The sequence below is a fragment of the Aethalodelphis obliquidens genome, unplaced genomic scaffold (assembly GCF_003676395.1).
Source record: "Aethalodelphis obliquidens isolate GAN/ISIS:26980383/991018 unplaced genomic scaffold, ASM367639v1 scaffold4, whole genome shotgun sequence".
Taxonomy (NCBI): domain Eukaryota; kingdom Metazoa; phylum Chordata; class Mammalia; order Artiodactyla; family Delphinidae; genus Aethalodelphis; species Aethalodelphis obliquidens.
This window is the reverse complement of record NW_020837948.1, coordinates 5792345-5810003: the sequence shown is the minus strand read 5'-3', so window position 1 is coordinate 5810003 and position 17659 is coordinate 5792345. Positions and strand designations below refer to the sequence as shown.

Below are 17659 nucleotides of genomic sequence, written 5' to 3'. Positions count from 1 at the left end.
GGCTTAGAGCTGAGTGATGGCAGTAGAGTAAGAAACAGTAGGATCTGGGACATTCTGGAAGTTGAGCCAAGGGTGACAGGATTTGCTGATGTAGGGATGAAGGGTGGAGTCCTCAAAGTCATCCAGTTAGGTCATCCACTCCTTATTATGCCCATTTCACATGCATCTGCCCTTTAAGCCTTCCTTACTTTGACGCTGTTTCTTGGGACAGTTAGAGGTACTTATGGCCTCTGGAGCTGTGGAGAAGAGCTTTGGGGGTGGGTAGACAAATGGACATGCGATCCTGCCTCTGCAGGCCCTGAAAAATTGCATCCTAGAGCCTCATCGCTCCCTCTTAGGTCTTTAATGCGTTGCACTGGGCACAGAAGAGACCCTTGGCACAAATGAGGCTGCCAGAGCATTGAGTACCCAAGAAGGGGGTTGCTTTTGAATCTGACCCTTAAGAGAGAGATTGTTCTGCAGCCCACAGAGTAGCCAGGCACTGGGCTAGACACTACTTTTTTAACTCTTCTGTTATAATAAGGAAATTGAGGATCCTAAGGTTATACAGCCAAGATGTGAGGTTCTTGGGGCCAACCGCGCCAAGGGTGGGAAGGCTTAGAGTTCTGGGGCAGAGCACTTGGCCCGGGTTGAGGGAGGATATCTTTGTTCTGAGCCTGGCAACCTCCTCTCCCCTCCCTCACTGCAGGGGCCATCCTGGAGCTGCTATCATTAGCCAGTCCCTAGAGGGGGTCTTCCGAAAAACCTTGCATTTGAAAAAGGATTCCCCGCCTCCTCCGGGAGCTGGCCTACCCTGGGGCTCTCCTTTTGTGGGGTTGGGGGTGGGGACACCTTTGAGACCTGAAACCTCCCATTCCCATCCCCCAACCTAGTATCCTCCCTTGGCCCTATAGGGGAGTGGTGGAGATGGAAGGAAATATCTCCAGGAATGCAGTCAGGACTGGAATGAAAGCAGGGGGTGAGGTGGGCATGGGAGGATGCTGTTCTTGAGGCTCTTGGCACCTCCTGGTCTAGCCCTGCTCAGTGGGAGGAAGGCATGTGCTCATGTGCACTGGGAAGTAGGATGCAGAGTGTGCTAGGGCCCTGGGAGTCCCTGGGACCACCCCTCCACCCGTCTGCCCCCACCCCCATCTTGAGAGCTGCAGGGGCTCCCAATTACTACTAGGGTTGGATTAGTAAAACAATAGCCATCTTTTGTGCCTTCCTGGTCCTGGAAGGCAGGAATTGTTCTGCCTGTTTGGGAGCTGAGGAACCTGCCTCTCAGAATCCCACCTGCCCCCTGCTTTCAGGGGCTATTCAGATTGGAGAAAAGAGGGGAAGTTCTGGGGAGGCCCTGGGGCTGGCTTAATCCCTTCCCCTGACTCCCCCTTCAAGCCCCAGTGGGAGGCAGGGCCTCCTCTCAGGGCGGAGATCCCTGGGGCAGTGCTGCCATCTACACCGGGGATAGGCAGGCAGGCTGGGGGGAAACAGGTGTCAGGCAAAGGCTGAGGGGAAAGGGTGATTTGCATGGGGCTGAAAATTCCCCTGCCTCTTGGGTTTTCCAGCGCAGGGCCTTTGAACCTTTCCCCACCTAGAAATAGAGTCAAACCATTGCAAGGGTGTTGATCCCCAGCCCTGCTGGGGACTGGCCATGCACGGCCCTGGGTTCAAACCCAGGAGCCTCTGCAGGGGGCTCTGAGGCCTGACTGGAGACACCCGCCCTCAAGTCTTAGGCTCCAGGCGAGCTGAGGAAGTCTTCCCCGCCTTGAACTGTCGCCAAGGACAGGCTTTTCCTCCCACAGCAGGCTGGAGAGCAGCCTGCGAGGTTTCCCTCGTCCCCTAAGTGAGGAGGCTGAGCCATAGCCGGCATAAATTCCAAGTTATCGTGGGGCAGAGAGGAAACCATCAATGAAAGCTTCCAAATTATTTGGCTCATGAGAAGGCGGAGATGAAAGCGAGGATTTGGCGGCAGATAACGTTTGCAGTAAATCTCTTCACTGGGCTGTCCCTTCTCTTTCTGTGCATGGGCTGGAGAGAAAGGCCTTTATAATCTGCTGGAGCTGGGGGCCGAGGGCTGTGGACACCTGGTGAAAGGGCATCTGGAGTCCCTTCTGCTTAGTCCCCAGAGTAAGAAGCCGGTGGGGTCGTTTTCAGGCTGCTCACACCGTCTGCTCCCAGTCTGGCCCAAGTTCCCAGCCTCAGTGCTTGCAAGTTGACGTGTGTGGCGCAGGAGTCCCTTCCTGGTGGCTGCAGAGCCACGGGACCCATGGTTTACTTCGTCTGCTCATCTGTGAAGGTGGACGTCGATGGGTGGCGATTCGAGGATTAGGAGTATTTGGCATAGCAGCAGCACTGGCACGTAGAGAAGCCACCAGCTATGGAAAGAGCTGGGGTTGGGTTTAGGCAACACTGGCAGGGCTGCCCCTGGAATGACCTGTGCACTCTGAGGGTGCGGATCAAGGAGCACGCTATACACCAGAGGGAGGTGCCCCAGGCTGGAACAAAGTGATCTGACCAGGAGTCAGGACCCTGGACAGGGCCAAAGCCTTGAGGCCCAGCTTCCCTTCTGGCCCTTAACCAGTGGGTGGCCTCCCTCATCCTGAGTGAAAGGGGACTGCAGGCCTCAGTACTGGGGGCTGAAAGAACAGGCCCTGGGATTCCTGGGAGGCTGGGTTAGGATTTTTGGTGGGAGTACTCTAAGTCTGAAGTTGGCCCCAGGATCCCGTTTGGCAGTGGAGGGGAAAGGTGGGGCTGACCCCAAGCACACAGGCTGCTGCCTTCCTCTGCTCTGCCTGCCAGCGGGATCCCAACAAAGCTGAGATCTGTCCCTTGGGGCTTAAGTCGGCCAGGCTAGTCCTGAAGGAGAGGAAGGGATTAGCCTGGTTGGGGAGGTGATCTTAGTGCATAAACCGTGCTGAGGCCTTGGCTTTCTGGCCTGGCCTGTCTCACCAAATAGCATGAACATCACTTAGTGGGTCGTATCTGTGAGAGCCTTTATAGAGCTCACAGACCAGAGATTATTTTGTTAAATACCAATATCAGACCCCAACCCTTATCATTCCCAAGAATTCTGACTTCAGTGTTCTGGAGTAGGGCCCCAGGTACCTGTACTTTTTAAAAGCCCTCCTGCTGGAAGCCAGGCTTAAGAACTACTGCCATAGGGTAGGAATAAAGACGCAGGCGTAGAGAACGGACTTGACACAGCGGGGGAAGGGGAAGCTGGGACGAAGTGAGAGAGTGGCATGGACATAGATACACTACCAAATGTAAAACGGATAGCTAGTGGGAAGCAGCCGCATAGCACAGGGAGATCAGCTCGGTGCTTTGTGACCACCTAGAGGGGTGGGATAGGGAGGGTGGGAGGGAGGCTCAAGAGGGAGAGGATATGGGGATACATGTGTACATATAGCTGATTCACTTTGTTGTACAGCAGAAACTAACACAACATTGTAAAGCAATTATACTGCAATAAAGATATTTAAAAAAAAAAAAAAATAAGGGCTACTGCCACAGACCTTTTCCCCTGATCTGCTAAGACAGGAGTTTCTGGCTTGGTCCTCCCTGGAAGTTGAGGGAGGAAGGGAAGGCCTTCCAGCCTGGGTCCGTGACCTAAACAAAGGCTGGGAGTGTGGGTGGGAGCATCCCGCAGCTCACCCCTTCTCCCAAAGCAGCCAGGGGACTGAAGGTTTCTGCCAAGCCCTCTGCCTGGCATAGGTGGGAAGGGCAGTTTGAGAAGAGACCCGGAGGCCATCCTGTGGTTTGGAGGCTGCTGTTTGAAGCTGTATCTTCCTCAGGCCTGGGGCAGAGAGGCAGATGGAGGGGCAGTCCGAGAAGCGAGGGTTTCCCCTAGGCAGGCTGTCTTGAGGTAGAAAGCTGAAAGCTGTGTTTTCAGGAAGTCAGAGTCCCCAGAAGTCAGCCAGTGGGCGGGGACATAGGTCCTTAGGACCCTAGGACTAGTGATAGTGATTAAACTCAGCAGACACTTGAGAGCACCTACTAGGCCCAGCCTAGTGCTAGGGGGCACAGAAAATGCAGGCCCTATCCCTGGGGAGCTTGTCCTCTGACTGTTAGCAGGATGCAGGTGCTATACAGGAAAGTGTCCGTTATGAGAGGTGTGGCCGCTTTGCCACTAAGGAGCTCTGTGACCTTGGGCAAGTAATAGTTTCTCTCTGAGCCTCAGGGTCATCATCTATAGAGCTCTGCCCTGCAGTTACTGTTCTGTAGATGTGACTGTCCTGCCCTGAGGCCTGCGGAGCCTGAGGGTGGGGGAGATCCCAGACGTGAGTGGAAGTGAAGCTGGCCTCCCTGGGATGGAAGCCTGGATGGTCCCAGAGCCGGGTGGGCAGGAGCTGGCCTCTTTTTTAGGCCCTGGTGACAAACTGTATATACCCCTAGATGAGAGAACGGGGCTTCTCTGCAGGTCCACAGGGGCCCTTCACCAGTGCTCAGCCTTTCACCCCTGGGACAGGGCCCAGGAGAAGGAGGTGACCCTGTGAACAGCCTCTGCCACCAGTGGAGTGTCTTCCTGACCCAGGGTCTGTGAAAGTTCCTCTATAAGGATGGCCTTCCCTAGGAAAGGCAGCGAGTGGAGAGTGAGAATGCAGTACATCTGCTTGACCCATTGCTTTTGAAAATGGGCCTCTTCCTCCCTGGGTGAAGGCAAGGGTGACCAGATTGTGCTGCGGTGCAAAGCCACAGGATAAATAAAGGTGCCTTCTTGGAGGAGCCAGAGGTGTTACCCAAATGTTTGAAATAACATATTTTATATTAAAACAATGATGGCCTATGTTGTAGCAAAACGCTCCCAAACTTGAGAAGTAAAAGAGGAGGCTCCGGAAAAAAAAAAGTTTTTTGCTTGCCCCTGTGGTTTTGAGCGGTGTTTCTAGCCAACAGTTCCTCTGCTACCCTGGGAAGCAGGCAGGCAGTGAGGGGAGCCCTTCCTCTGGGCTAAGCGCCTGCTCTCTGAGCCTCCCACTGCCTTCCTCTGGGGTGGGGGGCAGAATCCACTTCTCGTATAGTTAGAAACATTGCTGCTCCCGCCAACTGGAAAGGCCTCCTGGCCTCTGGGACTTGTCTTGCAAAAGAAATGTGTGTAATAAATTCTCTTTAAGAGCAGGAAGTGCTGTTATCCTTGTGAAAGAGAAAGATGTTGAGTGTGTGTGTGTGTGTGTGTGTGTGTAAATGTCTGACCAAATTAGCCTAGTGGTAGCTTGAATGGGACTGGGAGGCTATTTCCAGAGCCCTTCTCTGGAATGTAGGCCTAATTTTAAGTATCTAAGTATGCTTTTGGCTGAGATACTCTTTATCAGTTTCCAGCCCAAGAAAGAGATTTTTTTTTAAAAGAAGAAATAGCTGACTGGTTTGCAGGCAGCATTACATTGGTTAAAGGACAGTGCAGACCTTAGGCAAGTGGTTTAACCTCTCTGAGTCTTGTTCTCCACATCTGTAAAGTGGGAGTAATATGAATTGGGTGAGATTGTATATATATAGCATTTAGCACAGCACCTGGCGTACTATAACAGGGCAATCACTTTTCACTATTAGCTGTTCTTTCTAATGAGATGAGGTGCTCAGAAAAAAACTGTGATTTCAAATGAGGTACCGGTAGTAATTTTACTTGGCTCTTTCAGGACAGACTGTGAAACATCCTTTGGGAGATTAGAGAGAGGGGGCACTCCTAGCTTTGCATTGGGACTTTTGATGTGGACAGAGTCAAGGAGAGGCAGTCCAGGCCAAAGCCATTTTCATTGGCTTTGGGACAGTGACCAAGACCAGTGCCTGAGTTCCACCTGGAAGAATCCTTTGGGCCAGACCTCTGTCTGCACTCTCCCTGCTAGGAGGACAGGACAGGAAGTTTCAGAGTTTAGTCATACTTCAGACCAATCCTGGGGTGCATTCACTTACTCACTCACTTGTTCCACAAGCATTTCTTGAGTACCTGCCATGTGCCAGGCGCTGTGCCGCAAACAGGCACAATGATAAGCACGACACATGCAGTCTCTGCCTCTCTCAGCTTGATTATTAGAGGAGATGGACATTAAGCAAATAATTACACAAATAATCATATTCTGTAATTATGATAGGTGTTGGAGCTTTTCCTTAAGTGACTGAACTTCCCCTCGTGCCTCTTGGTCTGAAATACACTATGATATAATACTTCACCCTTGAGAAAAGGAAACAGAAACCAAGGTCCCAGGATGAAATGTTCAAATAACATTCATAGATCTTGTGATCATACACAGAAACTCTTAGCATAGCAGAGTGAAAGTTGCCTGTTGTCATTGTCTTTATTTGCTTTTGGACATCACGTCAGACTCCAGACATGACGTGCTTTCTGGCATAGCCCGTTTTTGGTTCTTCTGGGGAAGTAGGTACAGAAAGCCTCCATAGACTTTTCAATGCTTGTGGTCTTCAGTCTTGGGAAAAGGAACTAGAGGGCAAGCCACGTGCCGTTTCCCCTCATCTGGGCAGAGCAGGGTCTTCAGCTCCCTTCAGAGCTGCGTTGGCACCTCTGGCACTCACATCGGTTACTAGATTAGAGTTGTAGACCTTTAAACGTTCTTCATACTGTTTGAAGAAGCTACAATTAACATCTCCCAAGCAGCTCAGCAGAACTTGGTTGCTAGGCAGCAGACCTCTAAAGACAATTTGTCAATTTCTGCCAAAAGGGAAAAATAGTAAACATTCACATTCTTAGAAAATTGCTTGTTTTCCAGCTTCCAACTTCCTTGCCGTGGCAAGGCCTCCAGTTCATCAGTGTCCATTTTATTCCTTATTTAGTTTTCATAAATAATTCAGAGGCATTTTAGGAGAATAATCAAGCCTTTTTTTAAGCCTAACCTTTGGCAGTTCAAAACAGAAAGATGTTTGGGTTGCTGTATTTGTGGACAGGTTTTGTATGAAGGTACAGGGGTTCCTTTGGAAGGTACGGAGTACCGAGCTGTAGCCTTGGGCAGCTACCCAGAAAGGTGGTAGCAGATCCATGGGAGGCTCTTGAGTAGTTCGGCCTTAGTTAGCACCTAGCATGTGTCAGACCCTGCGTGCACGGCTGTAGCAAGAGACGAGGAGATTCCAGTACAGGGGCTGTGGAAGTTCAGAGGAGCCCAGAACTCAGCCTGGCATCAGGGAAGGCTTCCCAGAGCAGATGTGGGCTGGACTCATACCCTAAGCGTGAAACAGGCTGCCCCCACTTTGGCAGGGAGAAGACTGTCCCAGCAGGGTCCTCTCGTGTGCCAAGGGTGAAAAGTGCTTGGGAGGGAGACTACCCGTGCGTCCTTGTGGCCATGGGGCCTGGTAGACTCTGCAGCTCAGCCTGAGGGCAGTGGGAAGACGGTAGAAAGCCACTGGAGAACTTGGAACTTGCGAAGGTCACTGTCTGATTTGCATATTCCAGCCCTTGGGGAAACCACTTGATTTGGCTTAGGGTTAACTCGAGGGCATTGGCAATGAGCAGGTGGCCAAGAGGGGCTGGGGTTGTGCAGGGGTGCTGAATGGCTCCGGTGTTGTCTATCTGGGTTCCTTTGCCACTTCCAACATGAAGGACCTTGTGTAGGTTATTAAACTAACCTGAGTCCCAGGTTTCTCAACTGTAAAATAGGGATAATGGTAGCATCCACCTCACAGAGTTGGTATAGGGACTAATAATTCAAGAACAGCCATTAGACTGGCACTGGGCACACAGTGCTCTTCAAGTGTTGACTGGTACCATTAAGATGGTGCTGCCCTTCCTGTGCTTCCATCAGTCCTCTGCCTAAAAGGGCCACAGGTAACCAGTCTGCCCCCTGCTGCCTGAATGACCACAGATGAAACTTGCAACTCTCTTGGGACTGAACTCTTTTTCTCTCTCTCTCTCTCTCTCTCTCTCTCTCTCCTGAATCTCCCTGACTGAATTGAGCACGGGATCCCTTCCAGCTCTTGAGTTCTCAATGCCAAGCCTGTTCCTAGGTCAGGGCCACCTCTCCCCCCGCTGGTGTGGCTTGGCACTCTGTGCCTTACAGACTAGGGCTGCCTCTTGCTCCATTCAGTCCACGTGCTTGGGTTATTTCAGCTCTGGATATATCCATGGTGTGTATCACCTGTTCATGGGGGTTCAAAAAGCATTGCCAAGGAGCCAGCTGGGGGCCCAGAAGGGCCCTTTTATTCATGCATTCATTTAATCATCCACTCTGTCACTATTTATTGAGCACCTACTATGTGCCAGTCACCGTGCCAGGCATTGAGAATGTTGCAGAGAATAGGACAGTTGTGGCAGGAGAGATGACAAGAAGCAAGCAACATGCATACACCAGTTAATGTTCAGGAGTATAAGTACTGAGACATGAGGCAGAATGATGGGCTGGAAAGTGGCTCTGTCGGGTGGTTGGCGGCCCTGAGCCAGGGTGATCAGGGTGATCCCTCAGGGGTGACGTTTAAACTACAGCCCAGGATCAGGGAACAGCAAGAGGTTTCAAGCTCACCTGTGCCTTTTTGGAGGGGCACACAGTGGCACTTGGCTCTTGGACGGTTGATTTCCGGTGCAAGATGACAGGCTTTCACTGTTGGGCGGTTCCTTTTGGCATCAGAGCAACAGGGCATTAGATGTCGTACCACGTGGCTTGCCAGGATTGGGAGAACTTTGAGACAGTCACCAGTCCACTGTGGGTTCAGTTTACCCCCACCAGGTCCTATACTGGGTCCCAGAGGGCAATAACCCAGCCCCAGCCAGCAAAGGGAGGTGCCGAAGGATACCACAGAAGCACCCAGTACCTGAGTTTGTGTTTTTCTATCAGCCGTCTTGCTACTTGCTAATAAGATATGCAAATTATCAGGGCTGTGAAATCTTTGCACATTTCATCTTCTGTTTAATTAGCATTTAATCGTAATCTCATTTTAATTTTTTCACACTGGCACCCTAATTAAATGTTAGGGTGTTAGCCTTAACAGTTAAGTTATATTGGCAAATAGAGTCTTCAAGAAACTTGACCTTTTGCAAGCCAGGGCCCTCTCTAGCTAGATGCAGACATTAATTAGTTTTCTGCAAGATGCTGCCTTGAGCCCCCTTGGTGTGCCCATTTCAGTTGTTTCCTTGTGGTTACAGCCCTAGATTCAAGTGAGACACACAGCCAGCGGGTGGGGCCTCCCGCAGGCAGAGATTACCACTGAATGGCTTGTCACGAGCCTCTGGAAGGCCAGTGGATACTGATTCTTCCGGGGCGGGGAGTGGGCTCGGAGCTGGGTCTGAGGCCTGGAGGACTCCTTGAAGTGGTTTCTCTTCTCTCCACACTGTGAACTCTCCTTTAACTTGTGATTCTCATGTGATGATCACTGGGAAAGTTGGTACCAAAGCAAGTCACACAGTGTCCAGTGCTGCCACCAGGTCCTACAGCAGCCCTTTGTGGAGGACCCAGTGAGGCCGAGCAGCCAGGGCAGGTGAGGCACTGCCAGTGCCACTGAGGCTTGCCTTGGAGGTTGCTCTGGGGTGGGGGCAACAGACAGAATGTGGGAAGAGCTGTTTCCCCCCGAGTGAGCAGGTGCTCAAAAGAAAACCAAAGCATGAGGGTGCGTCCAGTCACGGCCTGGCCCTGAGGGAATTCGGATGGGCTTGATTGAGAAGGAATTCAACACACTCCTCCTACCCCATCACAAACAGAGAATGTTACTTCAGAGCTCCCACCGAGCAGGGCTCATGGTATCCTTGTTCTTTTTTTTTTTTTTTTAATTTTTATTGGAGTAGAGCCGATTTACAATGTTATGTCAGTTTCAGGTGTACAGCAAAGTGAACCAGTTACACATATACATATATCCACTCTTCTTGAGTTTTTTTTTCCCATAGAGGCCATCACGATATCCTTGTTCTTGAGAGACCATGGAGACCCTGACCCATGAGAGGCTATTCTCTGGGCTGCCCCAAACCCTGGGCTCTCCCTCAGCTATCTGCATGAGGCCCTGGCACGTAGTCGCCTGGACTCTTTGACGCTAGTGACTGTGGTAGCAACAGCAAACATAACTTTGGATCTTCAGCAGAAATTTCTGAACAGTTACTTCACGGCAGTATTGCATTCACAGAAGCCTTTCTGCCATCCGATGTTTCCTCACTGTTTTTGCTTTTCTCGGCAAGTCTTTCCTCTTCTCTCTGAGGTCCACTACCGTCCATCAGTCACATTCTGTCCTTGAGCAGGTCAGAGCACGTAAATTCAGTCCAATGCATTTATTGAAGATCTTCTGTGTGCTGGGTTCAGAGAAGATGCATTCTTGTACTTTGTACTTTTGTGCCATCTTCTTATTTTTGAGTGAGTGGGCTTTCTGCATTTGCCTTTTCCTGCCCTGGCCTGTGAAGCAGGTCACACTGAGGCAATCTGAAGCCATTCTCTCTCCACCTTTGCTCCCCACAGGTTTTCCGGACAGACTTGATCACAGCCATGAAGATTCCAGACTCATACCAGCTCAGCCCGGATGACTACTATATCCTGGCAGACCCATGGCGACAGGAATGGGAGAAAGGTGTGCAGGTGCCTGCGGGGGCAGAGGCCATTCCAGAGCCCGTGGTGAGGTGAGCCGGGAAGCCCAGGCCGGGGGGGCCATAGGCAGAGGATGAAGGGTAGGCTAGGACCAGTCAAGGGATTCCTTTCTAGTGTGTCTCTATTCTTAGATTCTTTTGCCCTAAAAAACACTGCAGTGTTCCAGAAATACTGCAGGCCAAGGGTTTGAGCTTGGGCTCAGCTCTGGAGCCAGACAGCCTGGGTTCAAATTGCCAGTCATATTCAGTACGACCTTGGGCCAGAAATGTAATCTCCCTGGGTGTCAGTTTCCTTGTGTGTAAAATGGGAGTGATAACAATAGCACCTGCCCCATGCAGTGGTCGAGATGATGTAGAGAAACGATGCATGGCAGGTCCTGGACATAGGACCTGGCACACATGAGCACTCAGTGAAAACTGGCCGTGGGTTAGCTTGACGTCGATCCAGACTGGGTCCCACCAGAGGATCTTCTCAGGGAAGTCTCCAGGTTTTCAACTAGTCCTTGAGATAGGGATAAGCCACGCTCTTGACTTCTTCAGCCTTTTTAAGGAGTTCTTAGCAGGAGGGAGTTTAAGGAGTTCTTAACAGGAGGGAGTTTAAGGAATTCTTAGCAGGAGGGAGTTTAAGGAGTTCTTAGCAGGAGGGAGTTTAAGGAGTTCTTAGCACACACATCAGATGTTCACGAAGCAGCTGCTACGACCAGACTCTGAGGAGGCCCTCCTGCCAGGGCTGGGCCAGGGTTGGCTCAGGGATGAGTCCTCTTTGGGCTGTGGTGCCTTCTGCTCTTGTAGGTCAGAGAGCCGCCTGGTGCTCTTGTCAGGAGGTGGCCTTGTGGCCATAAGCCTTGCATCCAGTGACAGAGCTCAGCCAAGTGCTTCTTGCTGCACCCCGGGAAGCCCTCCAAGTCATGCCTTGGGACACAGGGGCCTACTGTCCTGGCCTTCTCTGCCCACCAGCTTGCCTGGGCTGGGCAGCTCGTGTTATTGGCAGTTCATTCCCGGCCTTGGCAGCCCTGTGGCTCTCACTTAGGCCCATTTTGACCAGGCCTGGGGCAAAGATCTCAGCTGTCACCTCCCTTGACATTGGCACTGTTGCTTCCTGGCAGCCACACCTATGACTGGCTCACAGACACCCAGTGCCTGTCTGATGCCAGGCCTGTGCTGGGCATGGGACTACAGAGGCGAAGCGGACTCTGAGCCTCACTCGGTGGTCAGTGAGGATTGGGTGTTGGGCAGTGCTCAGCCTCCTGGGCTCCCAAGGGCTGAATGCCTACCAGCTCTTGTCTTCAGCCCTCTGAGAATCAGGGAAGCTCCAGGCCTCTCTGGACGGGAGTGTATGTGGGATTTAGAGAAAGAATTTATCCTACACATCCTCTGCCCAGGGCCAAAAACGTGGGTCGGCCTCCTAGCCAGTTTCGCACCCTCAGCTCTGCAGACTGAAGAACTGTTACTGACCTCTTTGAACCTGTTTCCTTCTCTGTAAAATGGGTCTAAAAACAGTGCATGCCTGATACTGTGGTGGTGAGGATTAAATGAGAATTCGCACGCCAAGGGCCCAGGATAATGAGGCAGAGGGGTGGGCCACCAGCTGGGCAGAGAGGAGTGAGTCCTGATTGGGCTCAGCCCATGTCCTTGATGTCAGTGTCAGGTGGTTCCAGAAACATCCGCCGGCCTGGGTGATTACTTGCAGATGCCTCCACACCAGTAGCTTGGCTTCAGTTGGTGTTTTACCTGTTGACATCAAGACGAGAGCATGTGTTCAGACAGCTCTGGCTCTACTAGGTACATTCCCCACATACACATGGCTGCTCTAGGCCGACAGGAGCCAGGCACTCCTGGACCATCCATGCTCTTTGGAGAGGATAGACTGGAGGGGGAGGGATGCTCTCGTGGAGATATCTCTGTGACCCATCTTTCCCTGTCTCCCTCCAGCCTGGTCCCTACATCTCCTGGGGTGCCTTCCACTGCACAGCCCTCATCTGGAAGCTAGCACGGCAGCCACCATGCTCAGAATTGTTATAGGAACTCTGTTCCTGAGAACTTGCTATGCTGAACCTGTTAACACTCATCTTCTCATTTAATTATCATATTGGCCCTCTAAAGGGCATATTGCTGTCCCCATTCTATAGATGAGGAAGTCAGGAAATTCTGGGGAATTCCCTGCCTGACCACCACCAGGGCCTTGTGGGCTGGGCCGGGAAAACACAGGCCACGGGAACAAGCCCTGGGTTGCCCCTGTGTGTCCCAAAGAGAGTCTTATGCCCTGATCACCCTGGCTCGCTGACTCTGCCCTCCCCTGCTGCTACCCTGGCTCCCTCCATCCCTCTCTCCTTGCCCAGTCCTCCCTGGCCCTTGAGCAGGTCTGCCCACCTCACGGTCTGAAACTTCTCTGGATAATGAGAACCTCTCACTCTCAGATCATGAATTGAGGGAGGGCCTACACTGCTCCCTCGGTGTGGCCAAAAGACTCAGCTCAGGGCAAAACCAACCTCTGGTGTCTGTCTGGTCTCCTGGAGTAGAGAGCCCTCCCCTTCTCCAGATCCCAGCCCAGCCATCCACCTCCTCCCAGATGACCTCAGTCTTACTGGCTGCAGCTGAGACTGAGGCCTTGGCCTAGGGTAAGGTCTGTCCACCCTTGATAGGAGTGTTTTCTCCATAGTCAGAGCCAGAAGAGGCCACACAGATGAAGATGAGAGCCCCAGGAAGTACAGGAAATGCCTTTTTTGTTGTGAGCCGTCTAACCTCAGCTTCCCAGAGAAAGGAATGTGATCTCGGCCCCAAGAGGTCTGGCCAGGTGGCAGCTGACTGAGCACACAAGTGTGGGTAGTTATGCCAGTAGGTGGTGGGCATTCGGGCAAGAGTTATCCAAAACCCCAGCTAAGCGTATGCTGGGGGCACACACAAAGCAGGGTCATGGCAAAATTACGGTGTTTTTCAAAGACTATGTTAATTTAAATAAGAGCCCCATGAGGAAAGGCAGAATTTTGTAGGACCAAGAGTACTAATATTCCTTCTATTTGGAATGATCTGGGGGCCGGGGGGCATCACGTCATTATCTTTGCCGAAGACCTTCCTTAATCTGGGCATCTGGTGTGGGAAAAGGTGGTGCCAGGCCCTTGCCCTTTCTCCTTGTCTCCCTCAGTCTCCTCTGGGCCTCCCTCTTGTCTGGAGGCCACTCTGCCTCCCTGTCTCCTTCATCCTTCCTGCCCCCCTTGCTGACACCGGGGCATTTCCTGGCGCCCAGGAGCCCTCCCCACAGCTGAGCCACGTTTGTGCATCCAGAGCCCTGCCTTCTCCTCCCCAGTCGGCGCTGAGTCACAGCCCCTGGCAGCCCTGCCTTCGACCCCAGGAGGCCTCTCGGGCAAGTAAGGGGCCTCTCAGCCCTGGCAGGGCTGGCCAGATGGAGGCCAGGCTCCGCAGCAATAACCATGGCAACTGGTAGGGGGTGGGAAGAGCTGGCATTCTGAACTGGCATCAGGAACTGAGGGGCAGCACACAGCTGATCGAAGAGAGGAAGCTGTGCTCTCCCAAGGCAAAACACCCTCATTCCATTTCAGAAGAAGCAAAGTGTATATCTTAAAATACATACTCACACACATATAGTGCTTACTACATGCCAGGCACAGTTCTAAGAGCTCTACATGTATTCATCCATTTAATCCTCATGCCAACTGTAGATGGTAGGTACTGTTATCATTAGCCCATTTTCTGGGGCACAGAGAAGTTAAGTGGCTTACCCAGAGTCACACATTAAGTGGTGGAGCTGGACTTGGAGACCTCACCCTGCAGTCAGGGCACTTCCAAGCTGCCTCAGAGGCAGAGCCATGGCCTGGGGGTGGGCTGACCTGGAGTGTGACCCTGAGACTGTAGCAGGTGCATCCTCTTCACCCCAGAGGAGCCCTGGCCTCAGTGCCCCTGAGGCTATTGGTGGAGGAGGGGCCAGAGCTTGTGAGGGCCTGGAAGCAATCCCTGGCCTCTCCCCAGCTTTGAGGGGTATGCTGAAGGACCTGGAGGCCAGCTGGTTCTATCCCCCTGGTCCCAAAGTGGCTGGGCATTGCCCAGGACAGCACTTGGAATGCCTCCTACAGCCTCTGCAGGGTGGGCGGGTGGGAGGAGGGAATGGAAGGAGGTGGGCCCTGCTCGGCATCAAAGTCTCACACCTCACTTGCTCACTAGCTCCTCAGCCAGGCTGGCCAACTTGCTAAAGGCCCCCAGACCCAGCAAGAGTAGCAGGCTGAGGGCACCTTCCCCTCACACCTTCTCTTGATTTCCTAGGATTCTTCCACCATTGGAAGGCCCCCCTACCCAGGTGTCCCCTAGCGGCTCCGACCTTGGTGAGGGCTCCCAGCCTGATTGGCCAGGGGGCAGCCGCTATGACCTGGACGAGATTGACGCCTACTGGCTGGAACTCATCAACTCGGAGCTCAGGGAGATGGGTAGGTGACCCGCCAGCTGAGAATGGGGTGGGGGCAGACCAAGGAGGGTTTTCTTCTGAACCCCAGCATCCTCACCCTCAGGAGGGCAGTGGCCATCACTGGGCTTTGGCACGCCACAGGTCTGGGGGGAAAGTCCCTGCTGCATTACTGATTACTGTGCTTCAATGTCTGTAGCTCTCAGATGGAGGCAATAAGAGCATGTCATTTATACGGTTTGGGGGAATACTGTAGTAAGTGTGACTGTTGCATGAAGATTGAGTGAGCGCTAGGAGTCTAGGATTACAAATGGGGCCAGGGTCAGTTGGTATGGGCCTTCTGGCTGGAGCCCACCATGTCCCAAGAAGGGCCAGCTCTGCCATATTCAGCCACCTTCCCAGGTCCCCCCCATACACATAGCTCGAGCAGTGGGTTCCCCACGGAGCCGGCTGCATCCCAGAGACACTTCATGGTATCTGTGTGTACACAAGCATGTGTGTGGTCACAAGCAGTGTCTGAAGTCAACACCACACCAGGCCCCGGGGACCTTTGAGGTTGCGTGGTCCAGCGCAGTCAGTTTTTGGACCATGGAGCTGGGGTCCTGAGATAGTGCAACCAGTGAGTGGGTGGAAGCCCTCCTGTACATCTGCCCTGAGAGGCCAGGCTCCTGACACCCTGCCCTGCTGTCCTCACAGAGAGGCCAGAGCTGGATGAACTGACGCTCGAGCGCGTACTGGAGGAGCTGGAGACTCTGTGCCACCAGAACATGGCGCGGGCCATCGAGACGCAGGAGGGGCTGGGCATCGAGTATGATGAGGATGTCGTCTGTGACGTGTGCCGCTCTCCCGAGGGTGAAGATGGCAACGAGATGGTCTTCTGCGACAAATGCAACGTCTGCGTGCACCAGGTAGGCAGCCCCCATTGCCGTCACCATGCTGTTCAGGCAGGCCCCTGCCTGACCCGGTCACCCTGGCTGTAGGGGTGCAGCAGCACTGTGGGCACGGGCCCCTGAGAAGGAGGGCAAGGGGGTGGAAGGGAATGGCGTGAGTGCCGTGGTGCCAGGGATACCCAGGGCCCCTCGGCTCAGCCCCCTCAGCCAGATTTGAGTAACGCCCATTGGATGGTCTTTCTGTGCTGTCCTGCCGGCCTCCCTCAGATTCTCCCCACTGAGCACCCTACCCCCTCCTCACCATCGTGAACTTACAACGAGGCAGAACAGTGTAGTGATCGAGAGCAGAGCCTGGAGCCAGGCCACCTGGTTTCAAAGCATGGCTCTGCCCTTTGCAAGCTATTTGATTTTGGGTAAGTTTCTTAATCTCTCTGAGCCTCTGTTTCCTCAAGTATAAATAAAAGTAAGTTGTTGTGAGGATTAAGTTCCTTACTATGAGTCATTTGGTTAGAACGGTATAGTAAGAGTTGTTCGTGTTTGTTAACAGTATTGGTATTATAAACCAGGTGCTGCCTGACTAGGCTCCCCTCTTGATCTTGGGCCCCAAGGCTATAGGTCTGGGGCATCTCTGGGCCTTGTTTGTAGAAGATGTAGAAGACCTGACTGGAACCCAGTGGACCCACTCTGGCCCTAACTTTGAGGCCCTCCCTTACCCACTTCTGTTTGAATAGCACCCAGGGAGCTCAAAAGGGCTTCACCTGGCTGGCAGGTTGGTAGGCAGTGCACCACCCTCCTCATTCATCTACGTCCCTTATACCCAGCAGCTCTTAGATCCATACGCCCTAGGTATTACCAGAAGGGTGCCCAATCACAGATCCCTGTGAAAAAAGATGAAAGCTCTGGGCCTTGTCCTCGGGCAGTGTACATACCCAAATTTGTATTCAATTCAAGGGAGTTCATGGATGCCCCTGAAATCCATCCCTGATTAGGAACCTCTGCCGAAGTGACTGACCTCCCAGCAGAGGGCAGAGCGGAGCCCTTTCACAGAGGACTGTGAGATGGTGAAATTTCAACGCACAACCCACGCAAAGAGAATCCCTGGAGCCCTTGCATTGTAGTCCCTTAGGAGCTCTCTTTGGCAGAGATGAGTAGCAGTGTCACTCCGTGGCTCCTAGCTTGGGCTGGGGCTAGGACTGTTTATAGCCGAATGCTGACCAGACGCAGATTGGCCAATGCCTCTGACCTGTGACCACCCTGCTCTTTCCCCAGGCATGCTACGGGATCCTCAAGGTGCCCACAGGCAGCTGGTTGTGCCGGACGTGTGCCCTGGGTGTCCAGCCGAAGTGCCTGCTCTGCCCCAAGCGAGGAGGAGCCCTGAAGCCCACTAGAAGTGGGACCAAGTGGGTGCACGTCAGCTGCGCTCTGTGGATTCCTGAGGTGGGCAGATGTGGGGCTGGGGCGGCCCTGGGGCACAGCCGTGGGGAAGTGGGTCTGAACAGAACTCAGAACCCCGACGGCAGAGCACTAGGAAAAGAAGGTGATGGGCCACGTTAAATGGCAGACCTCAGGTGTCGAGCCTGGGAAAAGCTCAGGCAGCAGCCCACAGGGAACTTTACCCAGGGACCTAGGCAGAACCTGGGTGGCTATTTCCATGGGAAGATGGGATTATGAGCCACTGGGAGATCCAGGTGGTGTGAGAGCTGGACAGAAGTCAGGCAGCCGACTCTAGGGGAAAGCAGGTTGGGGGTCTACCCAAATCTAGACGGTGGTCCCAACCAAAGTCAAGTGCTTTTTTTAAAATGAAAATAAGCCAAATGACCTAAAAGGAAATCAGGTGGGGAGCCTGATGAAAATTGGAGAGTAGGGCTGTGGCTGGAATGGCGG

General features: G+C 52.9%; 1 protein-coding gene across 15 annotated transcripts in view; it reads left to right on the top strand.

Annotated features, from left to right (window-relative positions):
* JADE2 (jade family PHD finger 2) overlaps positions 1-17659 on the top strand; it is a 51997-nt gene that overhangs the window by 13772 nt on the left and 20566 nt on the right. For all 15 annotated transcript variants that reach the window (XM_027097405.1, XM_027097386.1, XM_027097360.1 and 12 more), the window contains 4 exons: positions 10350-10507; positions 14750-14910; positions 15582-15793; positions 17045-17212. In XM_027097405.1, the coding sequence (XP_026953206.1) occupies positions 10350-10507; positions 14750-14910; positions 15582-15793; positions 17045-17212 (699 nt within the window). The remainder of the gene's footprint in view (positions 1-10349; positions 10508-14749; positions 14911-15581; positions 15794-17044; positions 17213-17659) is intronic.